This window comes from Crotalus tigris, unplaced genomic scaffold, assembly GCF_016545835.1.
Source record: "Crotalus tigris isolate CLP2741 ecotype Arizona unplaced genomic scaffold, ASM1654583v1 scf7180000018124.1459596, whole genome shotgun sequence".
NCBI classification, from domain to species: domain Eukaryota; kingdom Metazoa; phylum Chordata; class Lepidosauria; order Squamata; family Viperidae; genus Crotalus; species Crotalus tigris.
In genome coordinates this window covers 1,025,413-1,038,349 of record NW_024096836.1, presented here as the reverse complement: position 1 = coordinate 1,038,349, position 12,937 = coordinate 1,025,413, and the positions used below count along the sequence as shown (strand labels likewise).

Below are 12,937 nucleotides of genomic sequence, written 5' to 3'. Positions count from 1 at the left end.
CATATATCACTCTAGAATGGCTCTTTTATTAATCACACAAAGCATGTTTCTCCCTTCTGTACAGGGGGTACACTTGTTTGGCATGACAGCACAGCTGTAAACTATTCTAACTGGGGACAACATGACACAGGACCAAGCATGATCAGCCCAAATAGCTGCTATTGGATCCAGAGCAGCAATGGGGTATGGCGTTTGGGCTCTTGTTCAAATGTAACAATGGGAGTCATCTGTAAGACAACTCGAGGTAAGGAAATGAATTAAATTTGTCGAGATAAAATCAGGGCAGGCTTTTAATGGCCCTAAAGTGAACTGCAGCATTAGAGAATGCAAACAGGAGCTGGAAGTTCTTACCTATCCATCTATTTTAGGACAAGAGCAAATTATAACAGATACCATTTTATGGTTGGAACGATCTGTTTTTATAGGGGGAAAGCAAATATTTTCATGAAGATGTGCAGATGAATTTGAGGAGTCAGGGAGACTTTGGGCCAGTGGGCAAAAAAGTGGCTGATTGGTTTAGACAAGATTTGGGTTGTATAGTTCTTTACTTTCCTGTAAATTGTGGTTGGTTTGTGGTAGCCTTACGTTAGAATTGGGTCTTTGATTGGACCAACTAAAATTGAAAGAATTTGCAATATTCTGCAGGTTTATGGAATTCTTTAAGAGGTGAAATGAAAAAGAGTTAAAAGAGAAACCCTTATTAGATAAAGAGGAGACAGTGAGTGGATTGCACATAATCTTTTCCATTCTGCCTGATAAAACATTGTAGGAATCTAGAAAGAATTGCATATGTTCACATTTTTCTAAGTTGGATTAATTAAAGTATTATTTTAATTTGTTTAATATTATGATGGAGGACAAAAATTAAGGGCTCAACTACATGTAAAAATGATCTACCTCCTTGTGAGTTTGTGACTAAATTGGAGATACGTAGTTTGAAATCAAGAAATATTTGATCACAACTCAGGAGATGCTGCAGCAGAATATGAGTCATTATGGAATAGCTTGAACAGCATTGGAGAGGTAGGTCAAATGATATTGGGACAGGAAGCTGACATTCTTATTTCTTTGTATTTTCCATGGCAGTGAAAGGAAGCTCCATCTCCAAATCAGGTATGCCTTGCCCCTTTGCCTAACCCAACAATACCACTGTTGAAATTAATAGGGTGAAAGTTGATCTAATTAGACTTTGCATATGAGTGCTCAAACTGAATAAAAAACAGAAGGTAAACCAAACTAATAAAAAATAAATATATTCTGTACTGTGGGTATGGCAAGTATTTGAAGAAGATTGTTCAATTTAATAATTCCCCCTACTTAAATTATATTAGGTAAGTGTAACAAGGGCAGATAGCATGCCAGAAATAGACTTTCTTTAATTCTTCATCCTGCCTCCTGCCCTGTTCTTTTACCACCAACACCAACCTGCCTTAGATGTGAAAAAAGAATTGACTTGAGAAGTATAACCAGGATTAGGTCATTTTGAATAGGAGTGGAGAGTCCATTGACTTTACCAAAGACAATACTTTGCTATCTCTCCACATTTGGGGGGAGGGAGTAAGAGACATGTGGTTTATAATTTTGCATGGATGTTACCATGGGGTTTGTAGTCCATGATGCCTTGTATGGAAAAAGTTTGTAGAGCATCATTTACTATTGAAGAGAAAGTCCTTTAGATTTTATCTGTTATTATCTGAAAGAAAGTGGTAGAAATAATTGAACAAGTTGAATTTAGCACATCTATATATAATTGCAGATTATAACTGCTATTTTGAATAGTTTAACGAAGTCTATGAGTAAGCAAAGTATTTAGATGAAATATACACAGTTTCTAAATGGATTGGAATCTCCCAACTTGACTGATACATCTCTTAGTGTTCATCAAGTTGTTATTGGTCAGTTTTACACACAAAATTATTTTGCTCATTCTTCTTTGAATACTGTTTAGTTACAAAATGAATCTTTCCTCCTCTTTCTCTTTTTACTGCAGCTTTCCTGGAAAACACAAAAACCATTGTTGTAGTCATCCTCTCCTCTCTAACACTATGTGTACTGGTAGCTGTTGCTTTCTATCTGTATAAGCGCAGGTGGATTTCAGAACGAGGGACATTTGAGAGTGCTCGCTATAGCCGCACCAATGCAAGTCCTAGTGAATCTGCTGAGAAGAACATCCTGGTATCTGATATGGAGATGAATGAACAACAAGACTAATGATGAATCTGTCAAGTGTGGGAGTGGGGGGGTGGGGGTGGGGAACAGGGATGAGAGGGTCACAAGTACCTGTCATGAACAGTCTCAAAAACAAGCCTCTCAGGAGAGCAGAACACAACTGCTGAGTTACAGCAGAAGAGTTGAAAGGCAGGGCAGCGACCCACTAAAGAGATGTGGAGAAATACAAAATGGAACTTTGTAAGAAATTCCATCTTTTACCTTTGTCCTACTCAGAGAAGAGAAAAATGATGGTTGATCTCTTGGAAGGAAAATCTCATTTTGGAGCCTATAATCTCTAGGTGGCTGTACAGCTTCTTCACATCTCTTTAGAGACTTAGTATATAAACATTTTTTTTTCTCTCTGATAATAATAGCAAAACAAGTATTTTGCTGTATCTTTTCATCTTGCTCTTCCTTTCCTGTTTTGTTTCTTTCTGTGATATGTCTTCCATTACTTCTCAGAGCCATGTCAAAGGCCCTTGAATTCTTTTGGTTGAGACCAGATCTTCTATTCCATTGCTGCCCAGCGACTTTTTCTTTTCTAAGCCTTGATACTACCATGAAACCTATTGCCATAGAAAGCCTTTCCCCAAAATCATTGAAAGCAGCATCATTGAACTTTCATATTTACGAGTGCCAGCTTCATAATAGAAATATTTATAGCGGTGCTTAAAAGCTGGTGAATTTCTTTGAAGGTTCAATATTTCTGCATAATGTCTTGACTCATTTGTTTAATTGGTTTCTTTATCTAGTTTAAGGACATGTGGAGAACAGATCATGGTTTAGACTATATTTATGTATAAATATTGAAAGGGTTCACAAACTTTTAAGCACCAGTATAGATAGATTTATTTTATTAAATTTATGGGTGGCAAATAAATTTAATAAATGAATGCTTTGGGGTAACAAAGTAAGGGTGTTGAAATGTTTTGGCAGTTAGATACTTCATACAATACTGCATAAAAATGGCCAGAGTGTTGTGTAATTACTATTCATTGATTATAAAACACATGTGTTAAGAAAATGCAGTAGGTGTGGCATTCGGATCTTTATATCTGAGAGAATAATAATCAGAATGAGAAGGTTGTACTGAAGGATTACATTTCCCCAGATGAAATAATGTTTGAGCACTTAAAATGAATAAAGGCAGCCAAAGCAGTAATTGTCCTATGTAATAACACAAAGAGGAAACAATAATGCACTTATTATGTAAACCTGATATTGCACAAAGATATCTAAATTTTGGAACCCAGTGTGCTCAGTATCTGAGTTTCATCACAATCACAAAATGAGCAGCACGATACAAGCTCCACTGCTTTTGTGAGAGAGACATCGTATGTGTGTAGAAGCAGTTTGTATTATGACATTTGGATGCCCTTCTCAATATTTTATTTCTCCCCCTAGTTTGGGCAGTCATGTTTCAGCAACAGAAAGCTGGCCTGTGAATTGATGTTCCATTCCCCATGGGTTTAAAATCATTTGAAAAAAGCAAATCCTTTATTTTTATTTAAAAATAGCATATAGGCTGCTGGGCAACTTAAGGCTTGGATGCCAATGCTAAGAACCAATGAAAAAATACTGTACCTGCTTAGAATAGTGGCTTTTTATTATAATAATTATTTACAGAAATAAAGAATAAAAGGAGCCTCATTTAAAACAGGCACCCTATAAGAGCCTTTCTATTTTACATTTTTGTTTCTAATTAAATATTTCTGAGTGGTGACTGTTTCAATGAAGTGGGGATAAATATTTTTACAACTTAGATACTTAAGGAATTTTATTATATATGAAAACAGATTTTTCACTTAAGCTGGATATTAAGTGTTTGTAAAAAAAAAAAAAGGTATACCTATGACATTTAGATACCTGAATACATTCCAGATCAACAAACATTAAGGAAAGTTTCAAAGCAAATCTAACTTTCCCGTTTTCTTTTCCTTGATAACTGCCTATTCTGTGAGCAACGTTTTGATTTAAAGGAGTGTATATCTGTATATGTTTATATGGCTTTCTTGCTCAATATTTTTCTCCTCAGGGGATAATTTAAATCAAGATAGAGCATTTAGATGTTTCAAACTCTGTCGTAGGATGGGCAAGTTGCCTTTGAGCATGTGCAATGTTTTTTTCATCTCATTGATGGGATACACTGTTGAGATATACAAGCAGCCCTCCAGCATCTTAATAAAGTTAGGGCAGAGGTCAAGATTTGTAGCATTGGGCACAAAAGATTTACCATTTTACTGATGAAGTAGAATCACTTTGCAGTAATATTTAGGACAGGATTTATGTGCAAATATCTTGTGGAAACTGACACCATTGTTCACTGAAATGACTATTTTTTTAAAAAAAGAAGCATAGGTTCCTTCCCCATGAACTGCTGGCATGCTTTCAATTTTGTTTGATAGGAGAATTGTCTTGAAAACATCTCTTGTGCAAGGCAAGCCAGCTAACATGTGTTCAAAGAGGAAGTGCAATAGCAGAGCTGAAAGGATGGAAAGCTTTTCAAGATCAGCCTCTTCATTCTCCCAGCTATTCAAGCGGCTGCTATTCCCTCAGTTTCTTTCTCCATAATGACTATACTGTATATTCTTGCTTATTATTTGCTTTCAGAGTAAATCAAGTGTAACTAGAAATGATTAATTCCATAAAGGAGGGGAGAAGTATACTGCCATTAATGGAGGCATTTCAATATACTGGAAAAATGTTTCAGTTTAAATATTTTCTATTTGTTTTTAATAATGTGAAAAGGTGCTAAAAACGAAACTGGCATATTTTAAAATAGATTGCTATAGCTTTTTTAAAAAAATAAGTATTTTGAATAAAGCTTACTTTCCCATCATTTTCAGCAATGTTTTTTTCCATATTTTCAATAGTCACAAAGAGTCAAAACAGTTCTTAGCTCTTTGCGATTTATTTTATTCTCTCAGAATGTATTACAATGCCGATATTTACTTTGATTAATATTGGGAAGATTCTATGTTATGAGATCTAAATAAGCATTGTTAAATTTTTCTCTGCAATGGAACTCATGTTGGAACTCAAAATCATAAGATAGATAATCATTTGTGCTAGGTAATGTATGAAGCAGAAGAACTTTAAAAAATCAGTACTATTTAATTCTGGCCTTAGCCAAACTTTGCAATTTATCCCAGTTTAATTGCAAACATCTATAATAGTATGCAACATTGCTCCTTTCGAATTATACAGGTAGCTAATTCAAGTCAAAATATAATATATAGAGAGTTGATATAAAGGGAAACTTACTAGAACTAGAGAACTAAAAATACAATCTCTAAAATTGATTCACAACTTACTCCTTTAGGAGAATAGTCAGAATATTTAACACTAGGGTATCAACTCTAGAGCAAGATGAAAATCAGAATGCCAATGAAGCTTTAGACGGTATCTATGAGATTATGCTTACTTAATCTTAAATATGTTTATTTAAAGCATTCATTTTCAGGGATGCAGTTGCAAAGGTTTTAATACTTACTATCATATATAAACAAAAAAGATCAGTTAAAAAAAGAAATTGATATTCAGCATAGCTTTAAAAGGTTGCATCCTGTCCTATAATACACTATGCTTGATCACTGAATGCATTCACTGCTTATGAAGTGTAAACAAAGAAATGAAATTTCTCTGCAAAGGATTCATGCATCTGTAACCAATATGGTATGTTTGAACTACAAGGGTACTTTAAGTACCTTATCGGTGTTCTCGGATTCCCTCCTGTGGGCATAGAGACTCTTCAAAAATATTTTCTGTATTTATAAATTATGTTCCACGATTTGTATTTTATGGCAATGTAATTTTCAAAAGCTGTCTCTAGGTTTACAGGCATAAGTTCTTCAAATATAGCTTATTATGGCAGCATGGAAATTAGTGGCGATGTTGTAAAGGCTCCAAATGTGATAAATTTTATGGACTACAGTTGTTGGTATTGTTGTAACATTAAACCACCATGAACTTACAGCATGTGCAGTACTGTGCATGAAACAGTCCTCGCCAAGGGAAAAAACTATTAAATGTATAGCAAAATAAAATAGGTGAGATTTAAAGAAGTTTAGAGAGGTGAGGTTTAAAGAAAACTCTGGGTTTATCTCAAGGTAAAGAGAGTTTATATCAAAAACTCTAAGTACTAAACTTATGAAGGAAATATCTACTGGATTTTTACCCTGGTCCTAAAATAGTATAACAATGATATTATAACTAAGCAAACCATCTATTCTGCAAAAAGGGTAAGGTGGTGTCTGGAAAGAGAACAAAAGATTATGTATTTTATTAGATTCTTGTGCCATGTAAATCATAGGCAAGATGTTCATACAACAGTACATCAGTTCATTTACATCTGTGTATCACAGATTGTTTGATAAGATGGGGCATACAACTTTATTTTAATATACAAATTATTTTGGATCTTCAAGAAGCCTCTGATCCATACCAAAATTATGCAAACTGGCTTCTAAAGAAAGTATAGAAAAACAGGGACCTAGCCATCTAGAAGATTGCTAAACTTCAATTAAAAAGTACCCACAAACAAAACTGTAGCCGTTGTTGATTGAGAAGTAGTTGCTGGCTAGTCAGTAGGAGATATTTATACTTTACAAATTGCTGTTAATAATCCAAGATATTGAAAAAAAAAGTTAGTAATACAACTTAAGACAAGAACCAAACCACACAAACAACCCCAGACCCTTAGAAGGCTTTAAATTTAAAAAGGTGACACTGAATATGAATGGTGCACATATTCATTTTGGCCTGGTGTTATCAACAGGTGAAAGTGGAAGGGTGTAGAGGAGAGTTCTGTCAGATTTCTAAAAGGAATTTACTTCTTCAGATCCTGCTTGACAGTTCTTAGCCACTGTTGGCAGAATTGGTTGGATCTGCAGTAAATAAATAATAAATAAACAAATAAATAACATACATGACATACATACATATATACATTTATTATTTAGACTCTTTTGCCTCTTAAAACAGCAATCTTTCTAAATTAGTGATAAAATTGTATTTATGCATTCATCATAAACGTTTATCACTTCATGATTAGTAGTTAAACTAAAATAACCTGGAATCCCAAAATAACACCTGGAATAATATACTGTACTTGTGACATGGCATAAATTGTATACATATGAATGTCACACGTTCAAATTAGTTTGACAAAGTCAAGAGAATATTCCAAGAATATATTGGGTGTTTTTCTGAAATGTCACATAATAAAGGATGCTTGTCTCAGCATATACATACCATGTTTTCCCCAAAATAAGGCCTACATCGAAAATAAGCCCTAGCTTGATTTTTGGGAATGGGCTTAATATATAAGCCCGACCTCAAAAATAAGTCATAGTTTTGGAGTGAGGCACATATCTAAAAATCAAGCTATGGTGGGGCTGGGGGGTGGAGCTGCCCCATGCGCCCTGCACCCACTTACCTGGCAGCTAGGCCTCTCCTCGCTTCTTCTGTGACATTTTCTACATTCTGGCCTGCATTTGGCAATCAGAGGCCTTTCCGGAAGGCCTCTGCAGCCAAGAACCAAGCTATGGATTCAATCCATAGCTTGGTTCTGCAAGGCTGCTGTAGCTGAGAACCAAGCTATGGGTTGAATCCATAGCTCAATACTAGTCTGCAGAGGCCTTCTGGAAAGGCCTTTGACTGCAAAATGCAGCTGCAAAATGAAGGTGCTCCTTCAGCTGTAGTAGAAGTGGAGCAGCTGGGCGGGACTGTTGGTGCTGAAGGTGAGTACAAAAGACACCCCCCCCAAAAAATAAGACCTGGTGCCTCTTTTAGAGGCAAAATATAATAAGACCCAGTCTTATTTTTGGGGAAATACAGTAGTACATTTCTCCAGATAAACATCTTATTCAATTTATTACCTTCAAGGAGATTTATATCAGATGTTGACCATACAAAAACTAATTAACTATAGTGTCCCTTTGCTATAAAATAGATATTGAAACACTGCAAATAACGCAATACATTTTAGTGATATATGCATTTATACCTGAAAACTCTTATTTTAAATATGTGCCCCCTTCTTACTATAGATAATGATCATTACAGATATTAAGGATCCAGTATGGATCATCACCAGAACCAGAGGTTTAATCTTGTGAGCTTTTGGAGTCATGCTGGAGCCTATCCTCAAGGAACTTCTCTCTACCAGAACGTGCGCGTTGGGCTATTCTATGTGTCGTATTTATTTGATGCCTGGTTATGTGTGGCTTTTTATTTGTTGATTGGGGTGTGAATGGCCAGCTATTAAATCATTAACTGTTGTTTCCTTGTGCTGCCAAGTCCTCGGCTCCTAAATAACTGATAAGCTGGTGGTAAATCAGCACTCCTGTTGATTGAGAGTCCATTTTCCAGGCTTCAGTCATTTCCCTGGCTATCTTTTACCTGCTCAGCCAACAATCTTAGTAGCTGCGAAATTGAATGTATATCGTTCATTGCAATGTGAAGCTACCAATGAGTTCGGGTCCCCTCGTCTGATCGCTCTTGTGTTCTTGCAGTCTGGTGGTTAGCTTCCTCCCTGTCTGCCCTACTTAATCACAGGGGCAATCCATGCAAGGGTTCTAGTAGATTATATTAAAAATATCTCCCACCACCAAGCGATCGCATAAATATTATGCATGGAATAAACCAAAGCAAACATTCTGGCAGAGAGAAGTTCCCTGAGGATGAGCTCCAGCACGAGTCTGAAAGCTCATAAGACTAAATCTCTGGTCCTGGTGACCAACTCAGATATTGGATCCTGCAACATTATCCATTTGCCTTCATTCATGAAATAGATATTGTCATTGAAGAGCAATGATCTAAAAACTAGAAAAAACTGTAACATCTTGCATGAATTGAAACCTAGGGAATCAGATATTATTTTCTTTCTAATACCTTTATAGTAAGGTTGCTGTCTTATCACAGTAGCATCCATATGTACATGATCATTTAGAAACTAAGTACTTTTTCACAATAATGGAAAAACACAGGAAGGATGCAGATGAAAGTTCATATCATCTGGAACTCTAATACAATTCTATAAATAAGCAGGATAATTGCCTGATATAAGCCTTGTTTAGAAGTACCATGTCACCAAAAGTAGCACGCAGCAGCTGAAACACACTAGTGAATAAAAAACTCTGAACAAAGAAGAATGTATTCTGGGTAAATATGCATAGATATTGCCAAATGGAAGGGTCTGAAAGAAGTAGCACTGCAACATTTTTATTTTATTTTATTTTTTTTCAAAGATAATTTTTATTAAATTTTTGAGATTTTACAAAAACAAAACAATCTTCCCCCCAACCTCCCCAACCCTCCCATTCCCTCCCCCAACCTTCCCAGAGCTGAATATAGGCTTAATTAAAATTTCATCAAAAAATCTTAAAAAAAATATATAAACCATAAATGAATCTAAATACATTAGTTAGAAATCTAAATACATTAATTAAAAAAATTGTGAAATAATTAACAATAGTATATATATAAAAAAACATGAATACAAAAAATAAATGTTTAGAAAGGAAAAGAATAAAAAAGGGAAAAAAGAAGAACAAAAAAGAAAAAAAAGAAAAAAAACCAAAATATTCAATTTTAAATATAAATTGTTAAAAAACTAAATAATATTTTTTTATATCCAACTTATGTTGTATAAAATCTATCCATTTTTTCCATACCGCAACATACATCTCTTGCGATTGGTCCTTCAAGAAAGCCGAAATCTTTGCCATTTCCGCCAAATAAGAAACTTTAAGAAACCACTCTTGCAAAGTAGGCAAAGATTCCTTCTTCCAACATTGCCCTACTAACAACCTTGCGGCTGTAATTAAATTTAACATCAATGTAATCTCCTTAGTATCGCAATCAATAACGATACCTAACAAAAACAATTGTGGGGTAAATTTTACCCTCCTTCTAAAAATTCTTTGAATATTCCACCATATCTTAATCCAAAAGGCTTTTATATTTTTACACGACCACCAGATATGATAATAAGTAGCATCCAAACATCCACATCTCCAACATTTAGGCTGTAAGTCAGGATACATACGAGACATTTTTTGTGGATCAAGGTGCCATCTGTAAAACATTTTATAAAAATTCTCCCTTAAATTCTGGGCTTGTGTAAATTTGACATTTCTCACCCAAATAGTTTCCCAAGTATCTAATAAAACTGGTTCACCAAAATTTTGTGCCCATTTAATCATACATTCTTTAACTAATTCTGCTTCTGAATCCAATTCTACTGGCACCCCATAAATTCTTTTAATATGAGTTCGTCTTTGATCTTTTACTTGTTTAAAAAAATTCTCATCTTCTCTAAGCAAACCCACATTACAATCTACCTTCCATCTATCCACAATTTGTCTGTACTGAAACCATGAATATATAATATTTTCTTGTGCTAAATCTTCCAAAGATTTTAACTGCCAATTTTTACCATCCCATCTAAGTAATTGTGCATAAGAAACACTATCCATCTTAACTCCTCTCCTTATCCCCTCTATCGCATGCCATGGTATGGCCCATAATGGAATTTTAGAATCAGTTCTATAATATTTCCTCCAGACCCGAAGTAAAGAAATCCTTATAATATGAGATTTAAAAACCCTGTCAACCTTTTTATTAAAAATTAAATAGGCATGCCATCCAAAAAGTAAATCCCAACCCTCCAAGAGGAGTATTTCTACATTTGTTAAGTTAACCCAATCACTAATTAATGTTAAAACCACAGCATCATAATACAATTTCAAGTTCGGTACCTTGAGTCCACCTCTCTCACGAGTATCTTGTATAATTTTAAGTTTTACTCTTGGTTTTTTCCCTGCCCAGATAAATTTGTTGATACCTTTCTGCCATTCATTTAAATTAACCTCGTTCTTTAAAATAGGTATCATTTGAAATAAAAAAAGAAACTTTGGCAGAACATTCATTTTAATCACCGCAATTCTTCCCAGAAGAGATAATTGCAACTTCTCCCAATTTTTCAAATCTCTTTGTATCTTGACCCACAGCTTTTCATAATTATTTTTATACAATTTTGCATTAGAGACAGATAGAGTAACCCCCAAATATTTTACCTTATCAACAACCTCAAAATCTGTCAAATTAACCAAAGTCTGCTTATCCAGATTAGTCATATTTTTAGGTAATATTTTAGTCTTATTATTGTTAATTTTAAAACCCGAAACCCGTCCATATTGATGTATCAATTGTAGTAACTCTACTACAGAATAAATAGGTTGTGATAAGGTAACCACCAAGTCATCTGCAAAGGCTCTTAATTTATATTCTTTTTTATTGACTTCTATTCCTTTTATTTGCTGTGATTCTCGAATTTTAATCAACAATATTTCCAAAGTTAAAACAAACAGCAGTGGTGACAATGGACATCCCTGTCTAGTCCCTTTTTCTATTGTAAAAATCTCTGACAAACCCCCATTGACTATAAGTTGTGCCGTTTGTTTTTGATAAATAACACCAAGAGCTTGTAAAATTTTTCCTCCAAAATTCATTTTCTCAATTAATCTTAACATAAATTGCCAGTTCAATTGATCAAAAGCTTTTTCAGCATCTAAAAATATCAATCCTGCGGAAACTTGATTATTTTTATCTAAATATTCTAATAAATTAATGATTTGTCTAACATTATTCTTCATATACCTTCCAGTTATAAAGCCTGTTTGGTCTGTGTGTATGACATGATGCAAAACCCTCATAAGCCTATTGGCTAAAATTTTCGCAAAAATCTTATAATCTACATTTAAAAGAGATATAGGTCTATAATTCTTTGGTAAAGTAAGGTCTTGATCTTCTTTTGAAATTAAAGATATAAAGGCTCTACCCCATGATGGGGGAATCTCTGAGCCCTGTAATATATTATTAAAAAGTTCACTTAAAGATTGAACCATCTCTTGTACCAAAGTTTTATAATAAATAGATGTCAAGCCATCCGTACCCGGTGCTTTACCTAATTTTAATTCTTTGATCACCATCTCAATTTCCTCATTAGTAATCAAACCATTAATTTCTTGTTTCTGATCTTCTGTTAATTTAGGGAAGTTGGCTTCATTTAAATAATTATCTATATCTAAAACCTGTACTTTAGTACTCTTATATAATTTTTGGTAATAATCTAAAAAAGATTTCTTAATCAACTCCTTCTGATATACCAATTTACCATTATAATTTATTTTATCTATAGTTCTCTGTCTCTGTTTCTTTCTCAATTGATATGCCAACCATCTCCCTGGTTTGTTAGCATTACAAAATGTATTTTATTTCATATACAATAAGTTAATTGCAGTTTGATCAGCCATCAACATATTAAATTGTGATTTAAGCAATTTTATAGATTCTTTAACCTTCTCATCTGTAGGGTTTAAAATCAAAATTTTTTCTTTTAGTTTAATCTCATTTTCCAATTCCTTACGTTTCTGAATCTGCTTCTGTCTGTGAGCATATTCATTTGTATCAAAATCCCTCGCATGTAGACTTTACCTGCATCCCATACCATAGACATTGAAGTTCCCTTATGCATATTTAAAACAAAATAATCCTTTAAATGCTCCTTTAATTTTTGGACATTCTTTTCTTGTCTAAATAAGTTATCATTCATCCTCCACGATCTCCTCTCCTCTTTTTCATCAACCAACTCCATCCAAACTGGACTATGATCCGTCAATGTCCTAGGAAAAATTTTAACATTCTTTACCCTAAAATATAA

General features: G+C 34.1%; 2 protein-coding genes across 9 annotated transcripts in view; one reads left to right on the top strand and one right to left on the bottom strand.

Moving 5' to 3' along the window:
* Window positions 1-5,050, top strand: part of MRC2 (mannose receptor C type 2) — a 142,326-nt gene extending 137,276 nt beyond the window's left edge. For all 3 annotated transcript variants that reach the window (XM_039348178.1, XM_039348177.1, XM_039348179.1), the window contains exons 28-30: window positions 65-244; window positions 1,087-1,113; window positions 1,991-5,050. In XM_039348178.1, coding sequence (XP_039204112.1) covers window positions 65-244; window positions 1,087-1,113; window positions 1,991-2,211 — 428 coding nt within the window. In that variant the 3' untranslated portion in view covers window positions 2,212-5,050. The remainder of the gene's footprint in view (window positions 1-64; window positions 245-1,086; window positions 1,114-1,990) is intronic.
* Window positions 5,051-6,463: 1,413 nt separating this feature from the next.
* MARCHF10 (membrane associated ring-CH-type finger 10) overlaps window positions 6,464-12,937 on the bottom strand; it is a 126,894-nt gene continuing 120,420 nt past the window's right edge. For all 6 annotated transcript variants that reach the window (XM_039348184.1, XM_039348185.1, XM_039348183.1 and 3 more), the window contains one exon: window positions 6,464-7,097. In XM_039348184.1, coding sequence (XP_039204118.1) covers window positions 7,069-7,097 — 29 coding nt within the window. In that variant the 3' untranslated portion in view covers window positions 6,464-7,068. The remainder of the gene's footprint in view (window positions 7,098-12,937) is intronic.